The sequence below is a fragment of the Amblyomma mixtum genome, chromosome 3 (assembly GCF_055824585.1).
Source record: "Amblyomma mixtum isolate Tamu chromosome 3, ASM5582458v1, whole genome shotgun sequence".
Taxonomy (NCBI): Eukaryota; Metazoa; Arthropoda; class Arachnida; order Ixodida; family Ixodidae; genus Amblyomma; species Amblyomma mixtum.
In genome coordinates, this window is record NC_143014.1 from 397,974,803 (window position 1) to 397,997,845 (window position 23,043).

Below are 23,043 nucleotides of genomic sequence, written 5' to 3' on the forward strand. Positions count from 1 at the left end.
CTCGTCTCCAAACCCCACGAGAAAGTGCGCAAAACGCCGAACGTTGTAATGGCGAGGCAGCTCGCCGAAGTTCCGCTACGATAAGAAATGCTGGCTCCTGCGTCCGCAAATTTTTCTCCCTCCGTCCGTCCACACCAGGACGAACTAAAACATGAGCAACGGTATAGGTTATAGCGTGATTCGAACCCACGCTTCCTAGGTGCGAGTATGGGCAGTGGCAACGCGGTGCACTGTGGACGTTTGAGCCGACGCGAACAGACGGCGCTGATGCTCTATTCACCTGGCATACAGGGAGCAGCTTATGCAAAGGGCACATGCTCATGTAGTAGATACCCTGAAATTAGTGCGACATGACAGCGCGGCAGAAACTGGCGCTAATTTCGTGCTCCGCGAAGCACAAGGAAGAAAGCGAATAGTTTTGTAAAAGAGCCGTGCAAGAGGCAAATTTTATCCGCTTATGAATGCGCAATACCTCACGAGATGACCAAAGAGAGGTTCCTTTATGCTGCAGCTTTTGTCCTTTCTGAACGCGCATAGTGTCTTTCTTTTTTATGCATTCTCTGTTGCGTTCGAGCACGCGTTCGTACACCCCCGCGCATGCTCTTTTCTGCGCTTGCAGGTGCTTGTAGCGTCCGCGTTTGGTATCTTCGTGTGCGATAGTTTTTGTGTGTCTGGTTGGATCGTTGCGTGCATAAAATGTATGTAGATATGCTTGTGCGAACGCTAGCGTCCTCGTTTCTTGCATCTGCCAGACCGCCCTCACATGGAACGCTTGACACTATTGGGAAGTATAGTGTTAAAAAGGCGGTAGGGTTTTAACGTAGTTCAACCGAGTAGACGTGCGAACGCACGTGCTTAGCCTGTTTGGCTAATGGTTTTGTTTTGCTGGGTCGTCGGCACGTCTGGCGACGATATCAGTCGGAGAGTAGTATTAGTTGGTGAAGAGGACGATGTACAATGCAGAGAGCGAGAGTGTGTTGCCGTTCAACACAAGGCGTGATCGGCTGCGGCGATAGCGTAGTGCTCTCGCCAGCGAAGCTGATCTGTTTGCTCCGCCGAAGGTTCGGAACCCAGTTGCGGCAATATTCATTTTATTGATATATTTATTCAACGTTAGGCTTCAGCGATAAAACGGCTTCTGCAGCTCTGGTCGTGAAGTAGAGCTTTAGCTCTAAAACAACAGCTTGCACCGAGACACCGACAACAGGCGAGTATTCTAAGTACTGCTGTCACGTGGGTGATTACAAGTGACGCAACGAAAAGAGTGCACAAAGGTTGCTTAAGTCAGTCCTTCCTTTTGTTGTTCCTTGCGCATGCATGAGATCAAAACATTGAACAGTGCGCATGCATTCCTGCAGTGCAGCATGGATAAGAACACGCAGATTTTTTATCACAGCTGCGAAGTTTATTGGCGCATGTTTTTGATCTGAGTGCAAATCAGAAATCTAAAAAGGAAGGGAACCGAACTTGAGAGTGATTCGAACGTGGAACTTTGTGAACGACAATCAAAGATTCCACAGCGATGGCACAAACGCTGTACCGTGACGCTTTAAATTGGCACCGACGGCTGTGTAATGAGCGCTGTTCGAGGAGCCGCTTTCATCTGTCTTATATGTATCTTGGTCAATATAGTCCCAAGGCGCTCGGCTGCTGGCCCGAAAGACGCGGGTTCGATCCCGGCCGCGGCAGCTGAATTTCGATGAAGGCGAAATTCTAGAGGCACGTGTACTGTGCGATGTCAGTGCACGTTAAAGAACCCCAGGTGGTCGAAATTTCCGGAGCCCTTCACTACGGCGTCTCTCATAGCCTTAGTCGCTTTGGGACGTTAAACCCCATAAACTAACTAACTAACTAACTAGTCCCAAGTATTTCAGCATTTCATTTTCGTTTGGTCCTCTGCTAATTGGTCGCTGCTCCCAGTGACGTAAACTGCGTTGTATGACGTCACGCTGGACGCAGCAGAAACACGCCCACGATGCCACTTTCAAAAACGTGCGCCTCACTGGCCGACCGGCGAATTACGAAGCACGACGATGCGCTCGGCACGCCTGACGGGCTTCACCCGCTCTAATCCCGTCTCAGCAATGAAACGGCGCTCTGGTTGTGCAACGAACTGGCGGAGCGTGATGTCTGGGTCCCAGCTGTACTCACACCTATTCTTTCACCGGGGCCGTACTGGATGCAGCTGCAATAGGGTGCCTAGCGGCGGCGCCGCGACTAGCCACCAGCCGCGCCTGTGATTGCTCGTTTGCTCCCCCACCTGCTGTTGCTGCCGTCACTATGGACGTAACGGCCAAAGGAATTCTTATAAGACGCGCCCCCTTGAGTAGATTTTAAGGCGGAATCCTTTAATGACTCATCGTTGCAAGCAGGAATTCTCGTCAAAAATGTCACGCTTTTCAATTGGTCTAAATGGTCGTGACGTCACAGTGCGCGGATTTCAAACGGGGCCAATTGTACTTTGGCTAGTGACCATGCAACCAATTAAGGGTATGGTATATAGTGATGCTCCATGTAAAATGAATAAGTAAAACCGACTAGGAAATTGGTGAAGTCGGGGAATCGAACCCCGGTCCCCGGTGTGCGAGACGAGCACGCTAACTACTCCACCATGCCAGCTCGATGGTTTGGAATGAACAAAGGCGCGTCTCGTGAATACGGTGTCTTCGTTCACTCTCATCTTCCTCCCTTCCCTGACGGAATAATTAAAAAACAACAAAAAATAAAAATAAGGAAAACAGAAAGAAAAAGTTAAAAAAATAAAAACACAAGTAAAATATACAGAAATCAATGTAAACCAGTGCGCAAGGAAAGGCTTTCTCCTTGCAGCACTTTAGAGAGCCAAAGTGGCCCCTGAATTTTTTGCCAGCATTCTCTATGAGAATTGCTCCCGTTGCAGGCTTGCTGCGCGTCACTGTGCTTGAAATAGTATTTCGTTCGCAAAAGCGACCCGGTGGGCCATCCCTATTTCTACTCCCGTGGCAGCGGAAGCGCGCGAGGCAGGATGACTCGTCAGCGTGCGCACAATGATGCTGAGTGTGCAGCATCGGTGGTAATTACAACGCCTTCATTTGGCTTTCATGGGGTCATCGATAGGCAACAGCTGCCCTCGGGGGAGTATGTACACTACTCCACTGCGTCTTTCTAGCGCATAGCACGGTAATGAATATTATAGAATTCGTTATGGAGTTCTAAAGAAGTTCTGTACTGATAGCATTATGGTGCCGTGTCAGTGAAGAGATATTCTGACATGGTTCGGCACATTAGAGTATAGAGATGGGCACATGACTGGTGTTTAACGGCGTCGGACATCCGTAGAATGCAGGATTTCCACGAAAGCTTCTGTTATAAATAAACCTACCTTTTTGTCCTTCTAAGAAAATGCAACCCAAAAAACTTCACACTCAAAAATAATACTTGTTCCGTAGAAACGTTTAGTACCGACATGCGCAAGTCTTGTATAGCGCGTTGCATCAGAATACATTCGGCACAAGTACAGTGAAACCACAAGTGAGAGTACTGCAAGTAATCTGTAGCGCAAGCGCACAATGAAATGTTTGAAAAGCTCTGAAAATAGCGGCTACTTTGTCGCCAGTGCAAAGTGACTCGGATGTCTAAAAAATTTCCTGCCTTCAGGCAGAGGCACCCAGGTAACGGCATGCCATATGCAAATGAGCGTTTCGGTAATATTTTCAGCTGTTTTTATTTTCTCCTCAGTGTATGGTTAAAGAATGTTTGGATTCCTTCTTTGGAAACTATTCTAATATGAAAACAGAACTATCTAAACAAATTTAGGTAGCTCTGCGGACTTGGAGTTTCTCATGCTGACCCCATCATTTAACGGGACACTGAGGGAAACTCTATTCAAATTTTGTTCCAAGTAAAAACCGATTCTGTGGCTGTCTGTTTCTGGCTTCGTTCATGCACGTTCGTCCGGCAGCCAAATGAGCATTTATTTCTGACAAAGCTAGGTGTACAAGCTTTCCCGCCACCCTATTCAAACTCGTGGCGCGAACACCGAAAAGGACTCAGTGATCACCGTTAGCAGCTAAACGGAGGTGTAGCCTAGCCTCAGAGATTCGCGTTAGAAGGAACTGACATCACACAAGCAGTTTACTTGCGTAACCGCCCAGGGATGGCGACACCTGTACTTCATTTCTTCGCGATTTCATCCAAAGCAGCCTCTTTGTCAATAGAACGGGGTGATAGTATATCAATGCAAGATTTAGTCCTTGATAACACCTCAATTAGGTGGAGAACTCGAGCGCAGCTGTTATACCACTTGCAGTGGAAGGCTGGTCGTTTCTCAGCAGAAAAATTGGCAGTGGCTTAGCTCAGCTATGCTAGGATATACGTAGCGAGAGCTACCTTGGCGTCTCCGCTTGGCAAGAAGTTCTTCTCTTTGCTCAGGCGTCTCCGCCGCTCATTCACGCGCGGCGCCGGCGGGCGTAGTCGGCCGGCGCGGCTCTTACGGCGGCGGCGAACTCTGACGTCATGCGCCACGCGCCTGCTGCTCCTCTCTGGCTTCGCGCATGCGCACTCTCGGCCTCCCAGACACACGGCGAAATGCTCGACTGGGTAGCGTAGTGCAGCTCTCGCTACAAAAAAGCCGGCGCGCCTCGAGTGACGCAATCTTCGCTGTGCAGCTTCGCGTGGCGGCGCTCAACCAGCCGTGGACGGGCGACCTGCACGGGGTGCGGGGCGCCGACTACGAGTGCTATCGCCAGTCGCGACAAGCGCACCTGCGGGGGACCTTCCGAGCTCTCCTGGCCTCGCGGGTGCAGAACCTGGACAGCATCGTCCGGGCCAAGGACGCCGACCTGCCGCTGGTCAACCTCAAGGTGGCACCTCTCCCCACAAAGCGCGCCTTTTTGTTGTTGTTGTTGTTCAGAACTCAAAGGAGGCCTCCGTTGGACTCCAGGCTCTCACTGGTAAATTATGATGCGCGCATATTTTTGTTGCGCGGCCGCTTGGCGTGTACCGCCGCCGCCGTCCCTTACTGCGGACTGTCACCCGTCAGTGCACATGCGCCTACGCACCGACGGGTCAGGTGATAGCAGCTGGCGCCATCTACATGTGCGCAGTGGCAGCTGGTGGCCGAGGTTAGTATAGTCTCTAACAGTGCACTATGGTTCATACTCGCGATGCGTCAAGTTCTTAAATCTTCCTTACGCACTTCTTTACCAGGTGAATCTGCTGTCGCTCGTTGCTGTGACAATTTAGGCCCTCATCAGACTTGTATGACTTTTTTTTAAGCATAAAATTCTGGCAGGCCACCTTTTTCAGCTAACTCTGTCGAACATATGCCGAAATCACGGAAAAGTGAACGCTGTCATCTCGGATGCACTGCGGCGACAATTGTTGTAGCTCTTTTGAGACCGCCTTGCTAACTGGTGCGAAATATCTTTCGTAACTGATATTCCCGTGAGAACTCCTCATAGAGACGCGGTGGAGTTCTCTGCACCGCCTTCGAGACCCCGCATTAGAGTGCACAGTACAATAAGGACAAGACACAGGCGCAACTTCAAACTTTTGTGCAGCAAAGCAGCGGTTATGTGTCGCAGAACACAACCTTGACGCCCCATCACTTCAGCAAAACGGCCCTGTGGTAGACAGATGACGTAGGCTCAGAAGACAGCCCTCCTCGAAAACAAAGTTATACACGGCCGAAGAGAGAAAACAAATGAAAGCCCGTAACATTAACACGGCAAAAAAAAATTAAAGGAGCAAAATGTATCCAAGCGAAAGCAGCGTCTGAAAGTAAATTGATTCGTTTTCAGCTAAGTCGATATTGCCATTGATCGCCGCTACGACTTAGGGCCTATATTAGATTAAGATATAAATATCAGCTCGGTTGGAAATCAGTAGCCGCGTGGCCCTGCGTCGATAGATCGACCAGACAGGTGGGGAGGACGTCGGGGTCAATAGGTCGGGCAGTGTGAGGCCACTGTGAAGTTCCAGGCTGTGTCCGCGGTTTTTTCAATAAGATATTTTGTTATTTTCGCATATGACAGGCTTACTGAGCGCTGACTTTTTTGTTTGTTCTCCCCTTTTGAAAGCATCTCATATCGCCTATTCCCTCTGCCCTAATTCTCCAGTCAGTACACGCTGATAACGTCAAGATCCGCTACTCCTGCCCTCGCCAAACAGCGGGAACGAGTCAAAGGCGAGAGTTCTGCCATGCGCTGATGTCACAAATGAGAGCTTGTCGGCGGTCCTTCCAAGTCTCTCTCATGCAGAACAGCGCATGTGCGATTTTTGTGAAGCACGCTATTAGGCGGCTCCGTACAGAAGTTAGAAAGGAATCTACATCGACATCTCCTTAGCAAACAAAAGCACAGCAGTGTTTCTGTCATTAAAAACCACTTCAGTTTTTGTTCAGGGCATTTGCTAAGCAAACGAAAGAAAGAAAGCAGAAAGCCGTTACGATCACGATGCGCTGCCACCCGAACTCGGCGAAAGTGGCAGCGCAGCGATTTGGGCTTTCTTTATTTTTTATTTGGGTGGCCGCTGCGATTTAAGACAGTATTGCAACATATTGCGCGTCGCCTTTCAGGCGCCGCTGGTGTGCGCTGCTCACGAGCGCGCTTTATAAAGTTCCTTTACCGTCGAGAAGAAAAGGGCCGTGATCACGCGGTGCCGTTGATCCTCTCGCAGGGTGAAGTGGTGTTCAACTCGTGGCGAGAACTCTTCACCGGTGGCGGTGGCATGTTCCCTTACCCGCCAAGGATCTACTCATTCGATGGCCGCAACGTCCTCACCGACACCACTTGGTAAGGCACGTGTAGCATAGCACCTTGATCAGAATAACAGGGCGATGGCAACCAAAGGTCTTTCGATGACCGTTGACATTACCAAAGCTCTTTTTGTTGTTCACGATAACACAAGCGTTGGTGTTATTCACAGGGGGCGAATGGCATGAGTTGGAAACCGGCGTGGATCGGGATGGCGTATACGAAGAAATGACTTGAATTTCAGAGACCGGCCCGGATGTTCTTTCAGGGCGATAAAGGAAAAAAATGCGACGTGTACGCCATCTTAAAACTTTCCGTAAGCACCGGCCCAGGGATCGCCAATTCTCTGTTTCACAACACCTGCATCGCTCACGTCGACTTTTACTAATGGAGACGCTGTTCTATGTCTGAAGAAACTCACCGTTTTCCAAGTCTAGTCTGCAACTGTACTGCTTGCAATGCAGTACTTTTGAAATATTACCAAAGACTATTAACAAAGACTGGGGTGCCTGATGCGGCCTTAAAGCATCCCTCATTGTGGCCGACGTACGGCAGGTGCATCTGACAGATGAAGCCCGATACACACTCCACAATCGTATTCGAGAGACTCTTGACGTAATTATTCTCCTTGTTTTCTCAACGTTTCAGCCGTTATACGATACGCATTTCTGGTACAGCATAACGCGCATTGCCGCCTTTGTCGCGATTTTCCATCTTTCCGGTATTATGCGTAAGGTGGCTAATTTTAGGTATGAGGCAACTTTCCGAAATATTTTTAATGGCAGATGAAAACAGGAAATAAATTGTCTGCCTTAATAAGGACGTTGTTTTTTACTAATAAAATTCTCAAAACGGGTGAAAAAGAAATTAATTTTGTTTTTAATTTAAAAAATTAACCAAATATACATCTCACGCCAGCAGTCATAACTAATTTAGTTCATCGCAAGTTAAATTGCTCTTCCTCTTATACACATAAAGGCCGGAGCTGTGCAATGAACCACGATAAAAGTGACACCATCAGTTGTCATTGCATGATAGTTTAATTACCAAAAACAGAGGTTTTTGTACAGGCATATTTTGAGAAAAAATGGCGCAGTAAGAAAACAAACTGCACAATTTTATTATTTGTAGTTCATTCCACGTCTAGATGTATAAGAAATAAGTGCACAAAGTTTCAATGAAAATTTTGTACAGGGATAAAGATATAAGAAAAATAAAAGATAAAGAAAAGTTTGTGGTATTTCGGCAGTTCATGCGCGAAAAAGGGAGTTGCTTCCGAGGCTAAAATCAAGTGATCATCCGCAATATTGTCAAGGCTGGGGAAGGGAAGTAAAGTCTCTTGTTACAAGATTTCAGGGGTGTGGTTGCGAATCGAATTTCACGCATAGCGGGGACACTTTGGATGTTTGCGAAAATGAGCTAAAGGCAGTCGGAGGCGAACTCTGCCGGTTATGAAAGGAATCTCAAATTAACATTACGTAGCACCCTGTTTTCCCAGAGGAAGAGATGATGCACGCTTTCTTCAAATATGTGTATTTTAAAATACCAAGTAAAAATAAATTTACCCTGCCCTATGTATGGCTACGAATTCTCTTTACGCGATGGCCACAAGAACCACAGACGTAATATCATGACTTGCCCTCATATACACAACTGTGGTCGCGCCATATACAACGGCGGCAACACCGCATCGAGGCTGTTCAGCGCAACGTTGCAGAACTACCACCTTTTGAGGTGTGGAGACTGGCGACGCCCGCATCCCTCCAGCCCGCTGCTTTGGGGCCCAGCGCTACGGTATTTGCATTGCTGCACTGCTGTACCGAGCTACTACTACGGCGCAGGTTCACTTACTGAGGCGGCCCAGCTGCCGTGCTCACACTGTTGGGCCCACATTTCCGTCGCAGGCACCGCAAGATGGTGTGGCACGGTGCCGACGTGCTGGGCTCCCGTGACATGGAGAACTACTGCGATGCATGGCACTCGGGCGCCCCGGCCCGATACGGTCTCGCCTCCTCTCTTCTGGGTTCCCAGGCGCGCCTTCTGGGTGAGGAGGTTTCCTCGTTTGTGCTCCGTGGCGAATGAGCCCGGTGCTGTTCTCCGGGAGCAGATTAAATCGATGGAGTGTTCTTCAAAAAAATTTTTGAATCCCGGCTTTTACAGCGAAAGCTGCAATAGCTTGGTACAAGTAGAAACGATTTAGGGTGTACAACGGCAGCCGTGTATAACGCGTTAAGTGGACACCACCGCCACGTATACCTCAAAGCGCGATTGAGGTGTCCACTAATCCGATGAGCCAGTTATGCGCCTTTCCTTTCCTCAGAACCAATGGAGGGTTTAGGCTGGGAATAAGATAACACTGGGAACTAGACTATCTGCTTCGTGCAAGCGGTCCCTGGAGCCTGTGAAGTGGCTCTGGAACGCGACCGAACCAAAGACCGCAAGCGGAAGAAGGCAGAGTATGAACGTGACCGTAGAGACGCCAAATCGGGCTTGTGAGACTCCGAACCGGGCAGTTGTTTGTGAAACGTCAAAAGAGTCCCGCCACTCCAGACCTCTCGGCCGATTAGGCTAATCAGCTTTCGCTGATTAATGCGCTAAGCCAGTAAGATTAGATGTAATAATCTGCGCTAATTTTGTAGGTTTATGCACCATTGAGAGAAAATGGGAGTCGCTGCTTGAAAAGAAAATACGAACTTCCTTCTGTGTCTCTTTCCCTAAGTAGAGTGAAGATTAGCGATTACAGATTAGATTCGTAGTAACATAGACATTTAATTTTAACTATACAGACTAGTAGGAGTTAACTTGTTGGGGTTCTTTAACCACCCTTTTTTGAAAAGCGTTTCCCCAGAGCCCTCTTCTCGACTTTTTTTGTTGTTAATTGATATATTTTCCCAACGTGGTATGTATACTGGCGGTTACACAAGACCCACCGAATTTCCTATTTCTTTTCTTCCCACTAGAAAATTAGCCTTATCGAAAACAGCAAAGTGCTCAATGATGTCATCTCCACTGGACAAGAATATTTTTAATCGAAGGTTGTTTGAGGCTAGTTAGTGTAACATAACGCTGTTGAAGGAGTTTGAGCGCTGCTTCGAGATTTACATTCACAGAAAAACAAAAAAGGAGAGGACGAAGTACACACAACGAAGCGAAACTAGCAATAGTCAGCTTCACCCCACCGCTGGGGGCAGACTTGCGGGGCACTTGAAAAAAAAATCGGGGGACACTTAACACGGGACAAGAGAAAGCGACAGAACCGTGTGTTCTAGCGTGTGTTCTGTCGCCTTCTCTTGTCCCGTGTTAAATGTCCAGCGTGTGTTCTGTCGCCTTCTCTTGTCCAGTGTGTGTGAATTTCGCTAGTAAATATGTGTGATACACTATATCATTAATGGGCCTCTTCAGCGGTCTGGGGTCCTCTCTGCAGATCACTTCGCAGACACGGACACTGTCAGTCAAGACACATGCTGCCTTCAATCAAGTCGAATGGGCGTTGCTTAATGGCCTATAGGGGTAGCGTGTCTAACTCGCAACCGAAGGGTCACAAGGTTGATTCCGATCTAGTTACCCCAATTTTCTTTTTAGCGCAACTAATTTACATTCTTACATGTCATAATGACGTTTTAGTCGCGTTGCGACCTTAAATCACAATTTATCTAATGTTTTAATCAGTTTTCAATTCCACAGCACCACGTGTGACGTCGTGACCCCTCGACCAATCCGGTTTTTCGCGACACGCCAACTCCAGCTACGACGCGGGGTTCTCCGCTGAACGGGACCTTTGACGTAAAACAAAGAAAACCCATAAAAACGTGATATTACACGTTCCTTGAAGTCGTATCAGTGGCGCGTTTCCGTGCGAGGATGTGTGTTTTCAGTTTCTGAGATGGTTTCTAGCTTGGCAACGGGCGTATGAGCCGAGGATTTCCTCACAGCTAACAGGTATGTGCGAGAATGCGAACAAGACAAGACGCAGACGTCATGCAAGGACATGCAACATTAAGCACAAGTGTCAGTATATACCGCGCACCACCGGTGTTGTGTATGAGTCCACTTTCGTGTAAGCCTATATCGGCCGAATGAAAGATTCGTCAGTGGAAGACTATCAGAGCACAAAAACACATGCAGGTTGCTAACAGCGCCCTGCAGTTTGGCCGATCGTTTTAAAAGATGCAGGTAGTGTGTGGCGAAGTTTCACGAAACAGTCATTGCTGTGTACTCTAAAGATAGACTGACGCGTGAGATACAAGAAGGGTGTATAGCATGAAATCCGGAGAACAGGGTGCATGCGTCAGCGCCCAGTCTGTTGCTCTAACGGATAAGGAGGTAGAATTTCTGGGTTCATACGCACTTGCCCAAGCAAGAAGCCATCCCAGAAACTTAAATCGCAGAGCCCTAGAAAGAAGCACGCTACCAATTAATAAAAACTCGCTGATGCGACTTCAGTGGATGTTTTATCACACGGCTTTATGTGTTTTCTCTGTTTTTACACGTGTTCCACGGTACCGCCTCCGGCGCCGAAGTGGGGCAGACAGTTGCTAGTTGTGCATTATTTTGTGTACTTCGTCCTCCACGTTTTTCTGTGAACGCGAATTTCTAAGCAACGCATAAACTTCTTTACGAAAGTAAAGAACTGTTTTTATCAGATTTTTAAATTTTCGGACAAGAAGCAATCAGATGGTACTAAATCCCGAAACTGGAGGAGTGACGAAGCCTCCTTTCGCGAAATTTGGCATTAAGACAGACAATTAGTGGTAGGATGTGCTGTGTTTTGCGAAACGGCACTTTCTTGTGCGCCACTTTGGGCCCGAGTCTTTTTTCCGACTTCTCTTTCGTCAAGTTCAATGACAGTACATACTTGATCCATCGTTTAGGGTAGTTCCCCAAGGTGCAGTAGATTTGTTATAAGGGTGTATTACCATCCACCCCTATGAATTCACTTGGGTGGACGCTAACGAAAAAGGACCAGCTCTGTTCGCACGTCTAGATGTTGATCAATTCGCTCTCGCCATACCTTATTATAGCCGTCCCGGTTAGCTCAGTTGGTAAAGCGACTGCTCCGGTCTGGCGGTGGTCTCGGGTTCGAACCCCAAACAAGGAGAAATTTTTCATGAACTGCGAAGCTTCTTTGATAGCTTTACAGCTTTCCTTCATACCCAGAAATTCAGGACTGAAGCATTTTTCAACGGAAAATAATTTATGAACCCAATTTTTGCAAGACTTCAGTATAACGTGCATTATATCCGCAGATCTCCTCTCAGCAGACTTCTCTTTTTGCTATTAATGTTTTTGCTATCGTAAGGAACGTTCCCCATTGGTTTTATATGACGGCCTTAATTACTCGATGAAAGCTATAGAAAAACTTCAAATATTTTGCCACGCATCGAAAGTCTGGACTAATGCCTTCAATATTTTCTTAACAGCACCTTACAATATTCCAATATTCAAAACTTTTGTCCAAGAATCATGGACTTGTTTTAGCCGTATGGCTGTACTCGGGTGGATACTACAGAGTAATTACTCCCTTATAACAGTCCATAATGCGTACATAATATTCTATCGCTTTTTCTGCATACAGCCGACGGGAATTATTTACTGGCTGTCGGATGACCCAGCGGCCATCGCCTTCCCAGCCGACAAAATAGACCTTTCATTTGGGAGTGCCTTCACCAGACGTTGTCTATTGCTGAAAACCTGCTGCTGCGGCTCGCGAGTGCAGAGGTTAAATCATGCTTCTTCCGTGGTTATGAATTGGTGCAAGGGTACTGCACATTACAGTGAAGCACTTTTTTTTTTCTCCACCGGACATAAATCTCCTGTGGCGTGCGCTTTTGGTTCACGGTCAGGAATCGCGTCTCTACAAAGCAGCGATTATGTTGCTGGTTTAATGTGTCACACGTGATCTAAAATCTACTTATGACGTCACCGAAGCAATCACTGTTTTGCTATTTTGATTCCGTGCAGCTCTTATGCTAGCCTGCCCTGGGAGCGGGAATGATAGGGACTGAACAGACAGCCATCATATTTAGTCTATGTATACCTCAAGTGATCACGAAGCTTCTTTTGACGTGACAGTCACCGTACGGCTGCTGAAGCCGAGCTACATGAAAAAAATATCTTCAACTGTAAATTCTTCAGCATGCGTACACCAATTTTACGTGGTGGTGCACGCCTAATAATGTCTTGCGCATCATCAAGGAAAAAACGCGTAAGGAAAAACTTGGTGTCTCTGTACTCCTTTAAAGGTGCACTGAAGAGGAATCTGAACTCGTATTTTCACTGCTCGAACTCGATGTACACGTTCCGAGCGTTCTTAGAAACTGCGAAATATTGCCCTGTGTGGCCGATTTCCCTCATTTAAATCCGCTTAAACGCCCCGGCTCCCGCCTCTTTTTTTGAACTCCCCGCAGACGGTCGGAGGAGTCGACCAACCTTTCAGCCAGTCCTGTGGTGGCTTGCCACTCTGCCATCGGCGGAGGGATACATAGCGACCGGCGAGAGCAAAGAGTCCACGCGTATTTTTATTTCCGTGGGCCTAAATTGCAGTTGTGTAGTCACTGACTAGATCTATTTATTCACGGAAACCTAAAAGAAACATAATAAAAGCGAAAGCAAAGTCGCCACGCGACTGCCTGAAAGGCACTCCATGCGTTGGTCGACTCCTCCCACCGTTTGCGGGGAATTAAAAAAAATGGCGGGAGCCGGACGTTAATCCGTCTTAATTTAGGGAAATCAGACGCATGGGGCAATAAATCGAAGTTTCTAAGAATGCTCGGAACGTGCAGACCGAGTTCCCGAGGCAAAAAGACAAGTTCAGATTCCTCTTCAGCGACACCTTTAATGAAGCGACATCGCAGCAGCGAATAAGACGAGCTTTTCCTCCGCGCGCCGCAGGTCAGGAGCGCCACTCGTGCGCCAGCAACTTCGTGGTGCTGTGCGTCGAGGTGACCAGCCAGCAGCACGACCAGCTGGAGCAGCAGCACGGAAGGCGGCGCCGACGCCACGCCAGCAGCAACAACCGCACGCTGCCCCTGGCTCCCGTGCACGCGCCGCCCCTGTCCTCGTGGGAGCTCTGGTGGAGGTCCCTGTGGCCCTCGCAGCACCAAGAGCGGAACTCCAAGCCATGAACGAGTCTCGGCCACTTTCTTAACGCGTTCGGGGAGCTTTTATTCGCATACGCCCTGAAATGCGACGCCTGAGCGAAAGCGCGGAGGGCAATGGGAGTCACAGCCCAAGCCACCTGTTCCAAAGCAGCAATACTTTTCTCCCCGGGAAAGCCTCGTCGTGTGCCGTGCCTAATCGTTCGAAATCGGTGGGGAAGTTTCGAGCGACTGTAAGCAAGCTGGCGAATCGGTTGACAAGAAAATGGTGCGTTCAGAAAAGTTTGAATCCTTCGAGCCTCTGACGGATCGAATTCAAATCTTGTTTTAAGAATCCGAATGTTCTTACGCATTTGCTCCTTCGATCGCGGTAAGAACGCAGAAGCAACGCGTAAAGGCTGCAGTTACAGCTAAGAATCCAACAGCGAACCGTACTCAAGGTTCACTAATTTTCCTGCTGAATTTGGCCGCATCAGTCTCCTGTACACGCCCGGAATTCCGCAGCTGTGGCTAGCGGGAAATGCGTCATCCGTCGGGTGGTTGTCTTTATTTTAGCAGTGAGTGCAGGCCACTTATTTTGCTCCCTTTCAAGGTGCGCTGCACCTTTGAAGGCAAAGGCTATTTTGCGCAGTTTGCGCACCACTTTGTTTGGACGTGCTTGCAGTTTGAGAAAATCCCTCGACGGGCGATTCTCGTATTGCTTTTTTTCTGGTCACGAGATGACATAGGCAGGTGTGACCAGCTGCGTTCTGGCGGGGGCTGCGCCATTCAAGCTGGTCATGCACTGTGGTATTCTCACGCGCACTGCCCTCGGTTGCACTTGAGATATCCAAAACAATGGCTGTGACGTGGTTCCTTGTCATATACAGATATGGCCCTTTTAGATGGAACGAGTAGTCCCGACCTCTCTCACAAGGATCACGTGTGAGTGTGTGTGTGTGCGTGTGCTTTTTAACGAGCAGCGTTTGGCTTCGAAGCAGGTTTGGCTTCGAATGAACTTGATCCAGCAAGTGGCTCCGGGATTCACCTGTCCCTTGTAATGTGTCATTTTTGTTTATATTTTGTCTTGTGAGTTTGTTGCGGCACATGTTTGTGTATACTGTCTACAAAGAAGGAAGGTCGCGAGTGACTTTAACGAACTTGACTTTCAGAGTTTGCCTGTTTTTGCCCGATTTCGCAAACCTCCAAACCCATCACTGTGTAAAAGTTTCCAGCGCCTCTTCAAATCACTTTATTTTTGTGTTGAACCGTAGCCTTCTTTCTCGAAAAAAAAAAAAACTTCCGAGAGCGCCGCAGTTTTACTCTAACAGAACTTTTGAATCCGTAGGGACATTGAAAAGTGGGCCCAACTGAATAGTGTTGGAGGTTTCCTTCAAACACTTTCTAGCAACGCGTTTTTAATTTGCCGCGGCGGCCGCATTTCTATGGAGGCCAAATGCAAAAATACTCGCGTAGTGTGCGATGTCAACCCACGTTAAAGAACCCCAGGTGGTGGAAATTATCCGGAGCCCTCCACTACGGCGTCTCTCGGTGCCCATGCGTCAGGACCTTAAACCCCACATATCAAACGTTTTAATTTAGCTGCTCCTTGTCTCCGCTGCCACAAACAAAAAAGGTACGGCCACATGTTCAACCACACCGGGCAGCGCTTGAAGAATTAGCGCCAGCTTCTTTTACACGGTCCCCATGTTCGTGCTCGTTCTTGCTTATATCTATTACAGCCATTTTCTGTTTGTCGTTCCTGTGGCAGTTGGGATGCAATCGCCTCTGGTGAATTCTTTCACAGGACCGCGAAAGCTTGCCGCGTTTCCCAGCAGGAGGCGTATTGAACGAGACGAGTAGAAGCGTGTGACGATGCCGTGGTTTCGATGGCTTTAATTGATGACGCTTTACCAACATAATTAAAGGGAATTGTTTTGTGATATGCGTTGGAGGAAAACAATGTCAAGCAACCTAGACCGTCCTACAGGCAGCATCTGTGCATCGTGGCGCGTGCTGCCGCGAATCTCAACTCAGTACTGTCGTTACTGTCTTGTCCTTAGCGCATTTCTTAAAATCATCCACAAAAGAATGTGGCTGCAGACTTTTCTGCCAGCGTGTTGGTGGCAGTTTTTTTCTTCAGGTTGGAATTTCAGGTAAACCGGACGCTGGAAGCGCAAAAATACTGAACTTGTGCGCAAGCGACGCTAGCACTTCGAAAAGCTGGCACGCATTCGTTATCACTGATTTTGTTTAACTTTTGTGTTCCATCATATTCACCCGCATAGGCATGTTGTGAACGCTTGAAACCATTTCATCTGGCAATAACTTGAATTCTTCCGTGATACTTTTCTTTATGGCAAAGTTTTAGGTGGGGATCTAGCTGAATGCAGTGTATTTTATGTGTCATTATGAAAAGGTGTACCAATCGTTAGAAATGAAGTCTACGAACGTCTTGAGCGAGCCATGCAGATTTTACCTTCTTCTCTTCTTTCATTTTGCGTATGTGCGAGTCTGTGGATGCTGTAGGATGCCAGTATTCTCAGTTAGAAAAGCGGCGAAAACGAGTTCTACCTGCCACATCACCACATATCCCTTCAGCATATCCATAATCGAGGAAAGAAAGAAAGTTTGGTGTGGTCTTTCATGCTGGTATAAAGTTCTGTCGTGTGTTGTAAGTTGTCATTAGACTTTCTGCGAACGTGCTCATGGGGTTTGGTGGAGAAGTTGCTTGCCGGCTGCTAAGCATAAGAGGCAAGATTGCTGGAGGTGCTACTTAAACAGTATTATGCTTTCGCTAGATTGCAGCCGGAACGAGTGGATATTTTTAACACGCAGTGGTGTGGTGGCGTAACACGTTTATTTAAGCAGCCTGTATACGTTAGGCGGTTAACAAGTACGCAAGTACGTTCAGTGGCTTGGGTCGTTTGCTTTGATCTTCATTTACCATTACAAAAGTTCCGTTCGCAAAAAAACAATTCTTCACACGCAGAGCAGAGTAGTGTCAGTGCTTCGATTACAACTGCCAAAAAATATCGCTTTCCTTATTTGGCGAACATTGGCATTCCCGTATCTACATGACTGGCAGGTCCGAATGGCATGCGTTATGATGTGACGGTGCCAACTTTTTTTTTCTATTTGCAAGCAAACTAAGGCTTCAATAAAAGCAGCACGCTAAGTCAAGGTGATGGTAAGCACGCAGCAAGTCATAATCTGAGTGGTTGTGTATGCTGGTTTGAAAGTGCGTTCTCGCGACACCTTGTGACGTCCAAGTATCCTTCGTTGGGCACAGTGACATACAAGCGAATGTGTGCTGATCCTGCAGGCCTCTCATGCACGTCCTGTGAACACTTGCAGGCTGACTCATGTTGCCGGCGTTCTGCAGGGATGTGCAGAGACCATGTAGAATGCGTATCAATGCTTTCATAACATTACAATGCATCCTAGCTCGCCTTCAAAGAGTGGCTTAATAATGATGAATAAATTCACTCCGACAAACGGACAATCTTCGCTGCAGTACTGATGCCATAGCTTCATGAGCACCGCGGGATCGCACCCAAGGGAAGCGTAAAGGCCGTCATCTCGCATAATCCAGCAGTGGGCAATTTCCCCCTGTATTAGGCCTCACAGCCCACTTTCTCAGCGAAAGTTACGGGTACAGTGGGGGTCGGAAGTGCTCACTTAAGACTTGAAAGTATAGACGGGCAGCGAAAATAACTGCGTTATTGTACGTTCGAACTTTCGAGAAATATTCAACATAATATCAGCCCAAATGTCGCAGGAAACTGCAGCCCTGAAAATGATGGGTTGCAAAGCAAATCTAGGCTACAGCCGATAGCCCTTCCACGACTTTCCGAAAATCACTTTGCGCAAATTTGGCCTTGGAATGCTTAACGAAGTTTCAGCACACCTCTGACTAGCCTGAAGGTGCTGCTGGGTATCCTACTTTTTCATATCTTATAAATTAGGTGTAGTTTGAGGAAATAAAAGGTTCTATTATTTTGCCAGCTTTTGTTATAGTCAGGCGTTATTTCGGACGCTTTAGTCTATGACCATTTCGTATAAATCACGCAGAGTACGAGCAAATTAAAAGCCTATTATTTTGCGGGCTTTTATTATTTAGTGAGTTATTTCAGACGCCTTTGTCCATGACTCCGATAGCCAGCTTTTAGCGTTCTTTGTATTCACTCCAAACATTTTCGGAGCCGATGCCGCTGACAAACTGAAAGAAGCGAATTAGTCCCTGCATCGAGGTGCAGTGCACAAAAACAACGCTTGGCTCAGGGGCATGTAAATATGAACAAACACTCGATTTGGGCATACCGTAAATCTTCAGCCATACGCTCTCAGTCATAATCAGACGTGCCCTAGAAAAAAATTGGCGCCGACATTTAACCACTTTGCCGGAGAGAGTACGCTGAAAAGGTTGGAAATTGTGAAAAAAATTACTACACGAGCAGCTTCGAAACTTTGATACATGTGCTTATTCTAGTCGACAACTTTCTGTCACAGGTGAAAATGGGTTTACTTTGAGAAGTCCGAATCCGGTCGAGTCTGTTTAACTGGAGTTTAGGGGGGAACAACATGTGTAGACAGCATGACATCAGTCATTCAACAAAGATTTAGGCCGAAGTCATACTGGACTTTACTATACCTAGAATAGAACATTCACAACTTGCAACAAACTTTTACCAAAAGAAACTTTCGTCACTCTTTACACAGCGAAGCGCGTGCAAAAAGCGTCTGTAGTCCCTACAGCATTGGAGCGACGCCCTGTCGAGCGAGCTAGCGGTATCGGACGGTGGCTGCCAATTTCGGCACGCGGTCTTCTCGGCAAAGCACCGGCGCATGCCGCAGGAACGTCTGTCTGAAGCCCCGAGCACCATGTGCAGCCGAGACGTTTGCAAGTGGCTCCGAAGGCTCGAGGCACTAGTGTTTTTCAGAGTAAGCGCCTTTGGGCACGGCGTTATTGAATATTGCTCTGCAGCTGCATATGCGTTCTGCAGCGAGAAACAAGAGACGTGTTTCATCACCTTTCAGCGTGAAAATGACCCACTAACCTGTAGTAAACCAAGATTAAAGTAGCAGCCCTGAGAGCTTCAGTTTCCATGCAGAAAAGGGCAGTTGTCATGTGCTTGCACGTTTGTACAACAGTGTCTACTTCTTGACGAGTGTTTATCGTAAGCCAACTCACGCGGCTTTTTGCATGTGTGCGTGCTTCTAGCGGACAGTTTTATGCGGAGAGATCGTGCTTTTTCAAGGGAGAGGACAGCTGCGTGCCTCGTTGAACCGTTTGCAGAGCTAAGTGGTATCACAGTAGCTCCTCTAGGCATGGGTCGCGGAAATGGAAATGAAAACAACTGCAATAGGAGGAATACGGAAGGCGTGAACGCCGGAAGAGAAAAAACGTTTGGGAAGGGAAGCGCAGGATACTGTGTGAAGTCGGGGAAGGGGAAAGGGAAAAAACAAGAGAGGGCTGGCGGGGACTCTGTACTTCGTCCAGTCTATGTGTGTTCCCATACATTTATCATCACACTACGTGAACGGTAATTTATGCATGAATTGTCAAAACTGTGTGCATTTTTGTGTCTTGAGCTCGTGTCACATATATTGCAGCCTGTCTGTAAGCCATCGTAAACATCTTTGCCCACGCGCTGTTATCGATGTGCTAAGTAACCATGGTATCTTTCGCTTCTGGAGCACGCAAAAGTCGACCGGAGGACACACACCATTTTATGATTATCAGGACAGAGCATCAGACACCTCGGGGGCACATCAGGCAGTCTTTTTTTTATTTTTAACAAATATGTGTTCGAATAAAAGAAACCCACCCTGACACGTGTACAGCCTGAGCCAAAAAGCATTTTTTACTTTTTCAGTATTTTCTTTCGTTCCTCTTGCCACCATCATTCAACACTTACCTCCCACAGTAAGGCATCTTCCAAAAATTCACCCGACGTTTAATGCGTATCAGCCCTAAAATCTGTGCCGCTTTCGTCAGTGCTGACGTAGACGCGAACGTCTGAAGAGAAATAAATAGCCGCAGTTCATATCAACAAAATTTGCTAGCAATGTATTTGTTGTTACTGCTGCCTTGTTACAAAAACACGCTGTACGAAATGTTTGCAACGAAATATTCAGCGCTCACCAGCACATGCCAGTGTCCATTCATGCTGAAAATTCCTTTGGCAGCAGTAACCAGCAACGCTTCCGGAAGGCAGTAGCCCTTGTTTTTACCTGAATATTTTCGTTTGAACCCCAGTGCTCACACGCCAAACCAATAATCGACCTTGGCGATGGGCACGCGCGCTGGTCACACGTAACGAAAACAAAACCTGCGGTAACTTTTTGCTTTAGGTTGCGCCAAGCGCTCGTCTTTGAACGAGTCATTTGCGAAGCACGACAAAATGCCACGAATTGTGCAGCGCACGCGCGGCGAGAAGGTTTATCTGTCTGTACCAATGTGCGTCCCTGTTCGTCTTTGTTTTTTACTTTCTTTGAGTGTAATAGTGGGTCACCGTAGAATTCAGAACACCGACTCTTAGAGCAATATTTGTCACTTAGTCGCGTAGGAACCGAATGTGTGTGTGTGCTCGTGATTTATAGTGTAATAAACGTCTGTTTTATGGAAAATTTCTCCCGGAGACCTTCCTGCTGCGTGTGCCTCATCTCACTTGCACCTTCAGATCAGACTTGCTCCTCTAATCAACGACATCCCGTCGGCGCGCCAAACGGTCTCGAGCGCTTTGCACGGTGCGCCCCTTCCCCGCCAGTGATGGCGTTGACACGTGACAAAACCGATCAGCGAGCCTTTGAAGAAGCCCCACGACCCAGACTCTGCATGGCGACGCCTCAACGCTGTGAAGTCGGCGTTCTTTGTAGTTCAGTCGGGTTCAGAGTCGTCGTTTCGGGTCGATGGCGTCGGAACACAGCGGGCATTTTCGGTACTGAATACGAGGCGGGAAACACCGTTGACCAGCTACCCGAGGACTGGATAAGCGACCAGTCGGCCCGTTGTCCCTTTGTAGCTGGGAAATGAGCAAAAAGAAAGAGCTCTAAAGTTTCTGGCTTGAAAAATAAACAAGAATAATACATTTCCACCAAATTCAAAGACTTTTTCACGCAGAAAGAGCGCAGCGACATAGGACGGAGTGTGTATGCAGGACCGGCGCTGACAATCAACTCAGGGTTTATTTCAGAAAACCGAAAAAATACAATTCCGACTTTCATCACTGCGCTTTGTGAGCAATCATGTACCAGTTAGCTTACAACTTGCCGTTGTACTGGAATTAAAAAACTGTGCATAACTCTTGGGGTCTCTATGAGGCACATATCGCATCACAGTTTCTTGGAGAGGAGCGTTGCTCTACAAACTGCAGATATATCGCGAAGACCACAGAGGAAACCCATTAACTTACCTCTCGGCCAAGGTAGGAACAAAATAACAAACTAAAGAATACACAGACAAGGAAAGAGTCTGCGTTTGCGGTCCCTTCTCGCGCACTAATAATTGCCAGCAGGATTTGGAGATCCCCGCTGTGCTCGCGCCTGACCACCCGCGGCTTCTGGCTGGAACGGTAAGCGCGTCCCAAATGAGACTGAGCAGAGCAATAAGGAGGAAGTATACATGCAGCTTCTTCCTGTCGTCTTCCAATCGACCACATTGGCAATATGCCTTCTCCCTCGGCCGGTATTTTCTTTGTGCGGTCACTCATTCTCTTCCATATACCCGCCCGAGACAATGCTTCGTCCCTGTCATACAAACCCGCAAACGCTACGATAATTATCACCTCTTATTGATTCTTATACAGACACGCAAGTGAGTTACATTGCTGAAACTTCACGCCAGCATTTCTCCCGAAACAATCTGTGGATCTCATAAAGAAATCAGCTCTAATAACAGGGGCAGGAAACGCGTGATAACAAAACGCGAATAGAACATTTTATATACTGTAACGTTTATTCATATAATCACTGGAAAGTTAACTTGACACAGCAGAGGCTCAGTTGCACAAACGCAACCTAATAACAGGGAGAGAGGCAGAAGTAGCAGTGAAAACCAAATATCCACATAAAATAACCAGCCACTGTTCTTGAGCTAAATGCCTTTTCCACTCCTCCTCCAGCAGGAGGAGTGGAACGCAGACGATACGGCAGACGATACGGCATCAGACGATACGGCATCAGACGATACGGCAGCAGACGATACGGCAGCAGACGATACGGCATGCACACCTTATGGTCAAAGTTGAAGGAGTCTTCTACTCCTCGGCGTGTGCAATTTACAGACTTTGTCAAAAATATGCAGCTCGCTGGGTTTGCTTCTGGTGTCCGATATGGCTAATATTGCGTCGCCACAGCTGCAGATCTCTCGAAGGTGGGTCGCTACCAACACGGCAAGGGTGAGTTGGGCAGCCAGTCTCATGACGCCTTCTGACCATCCTGAGCTCCTACCCAACAGCACTTTCCGCGACGAGTTAGTTAACGCCGCACAGCCTCCCCAAACACACTGAATAGCCGAGCGGTATCTGGTGTCCCGCCACGCTTGCCTACACGTACTGCTGCCTCGCATCGAAAAGATGGAACGCGCGCAAGAGATGTTCGCGCAATTTGAACACCAGAACGGCATCAACGAACGCATCGTCGCTAAGCAAGACAGCAACACTGCCCGATTTAGTGGGGAGGTCGCCCAGGGTGCTGCCGGTGAGAGATATTTATTAGAGTGCTGCCGGTGAGGAGATAGCAGCGGAGCGGCGGCGGCAGCATCCGGCCGGAGCCAAGGTCCCGAGCGTTCTCCAGCGCATGCTAACGACACTTCGTCCTCTTCCGCATGTCGCCACCGCCTGCCGCGCGGGTCGCTAGGCCTCCCCTCCCCCCTAGACGATGAGTCGATAAGTGGAGCAGGTATGTGCAACAGTGGGGTGGAAACAAATGGCTGGCCAAGTCCGGGCCCGAAGGCGCGGCTCGGGCGGGCGACCCTGGCTGCGGCGTTGCGGCCGAACTTTCGGAGGGCATCGAGGGACGAGCAGTGGTAGTTGAGGGATGTGGGTAGACCTGGTATGGGAACCCAGCGCCTGCGGTTCTGGTACAGCAGAGGGAGCTAGGCGTGCTGCGGGTCGTGACATTCGGGTAGCTGTTGCCGGGCGGAGCTGCCCGTTGCCAAGGCGGGCGGCCACGGGAGGCGCAGCGGGGTGCGAGGCGGAGGAAGGGCTGTGGGGGACTGCAAGCTGCTG

General features: G+C 48.2%; 1 protein-coding gene across 2 annotated transcripts in view; it reads left to right on the forward strand.

Moving 5' to 3' along the window:
* The window catches only part of Mp (collagen XV/XVIII-type protein multiplexin), a 264,052-nt gene extending 243,605 nt beyond the window's left edge, over window positions 1-20,447 (forward strand). For both annotated transcript variants that reach the window (XM_089584492.1, XM_089584493.1), the window contains 4 exons: window positions 4,647-4,841; window positions 6,658-6,773; window positions 8,639-8,778; window positions 13,626-20,447. In XM_089584492.1, coding sequence (XP_089440618.1) covers window positions 4,647-4,841; window positions 6,658-6,773; window positions 8,639-8,778; window positions 13,626-13,858 — 684 coding nt within the window. In that variant the 3' untranslated portion in view covers window positions 13,859-20,447. The remainder of the gene's footprint in view (window positions 1-4,646; window positions 4,842-6,657; window positions 6,774-8,638; window positions 8,779-13,625) is intronic.
* Window positions 20,448-23,043: the final 2,596 nt, after the last annotated feature.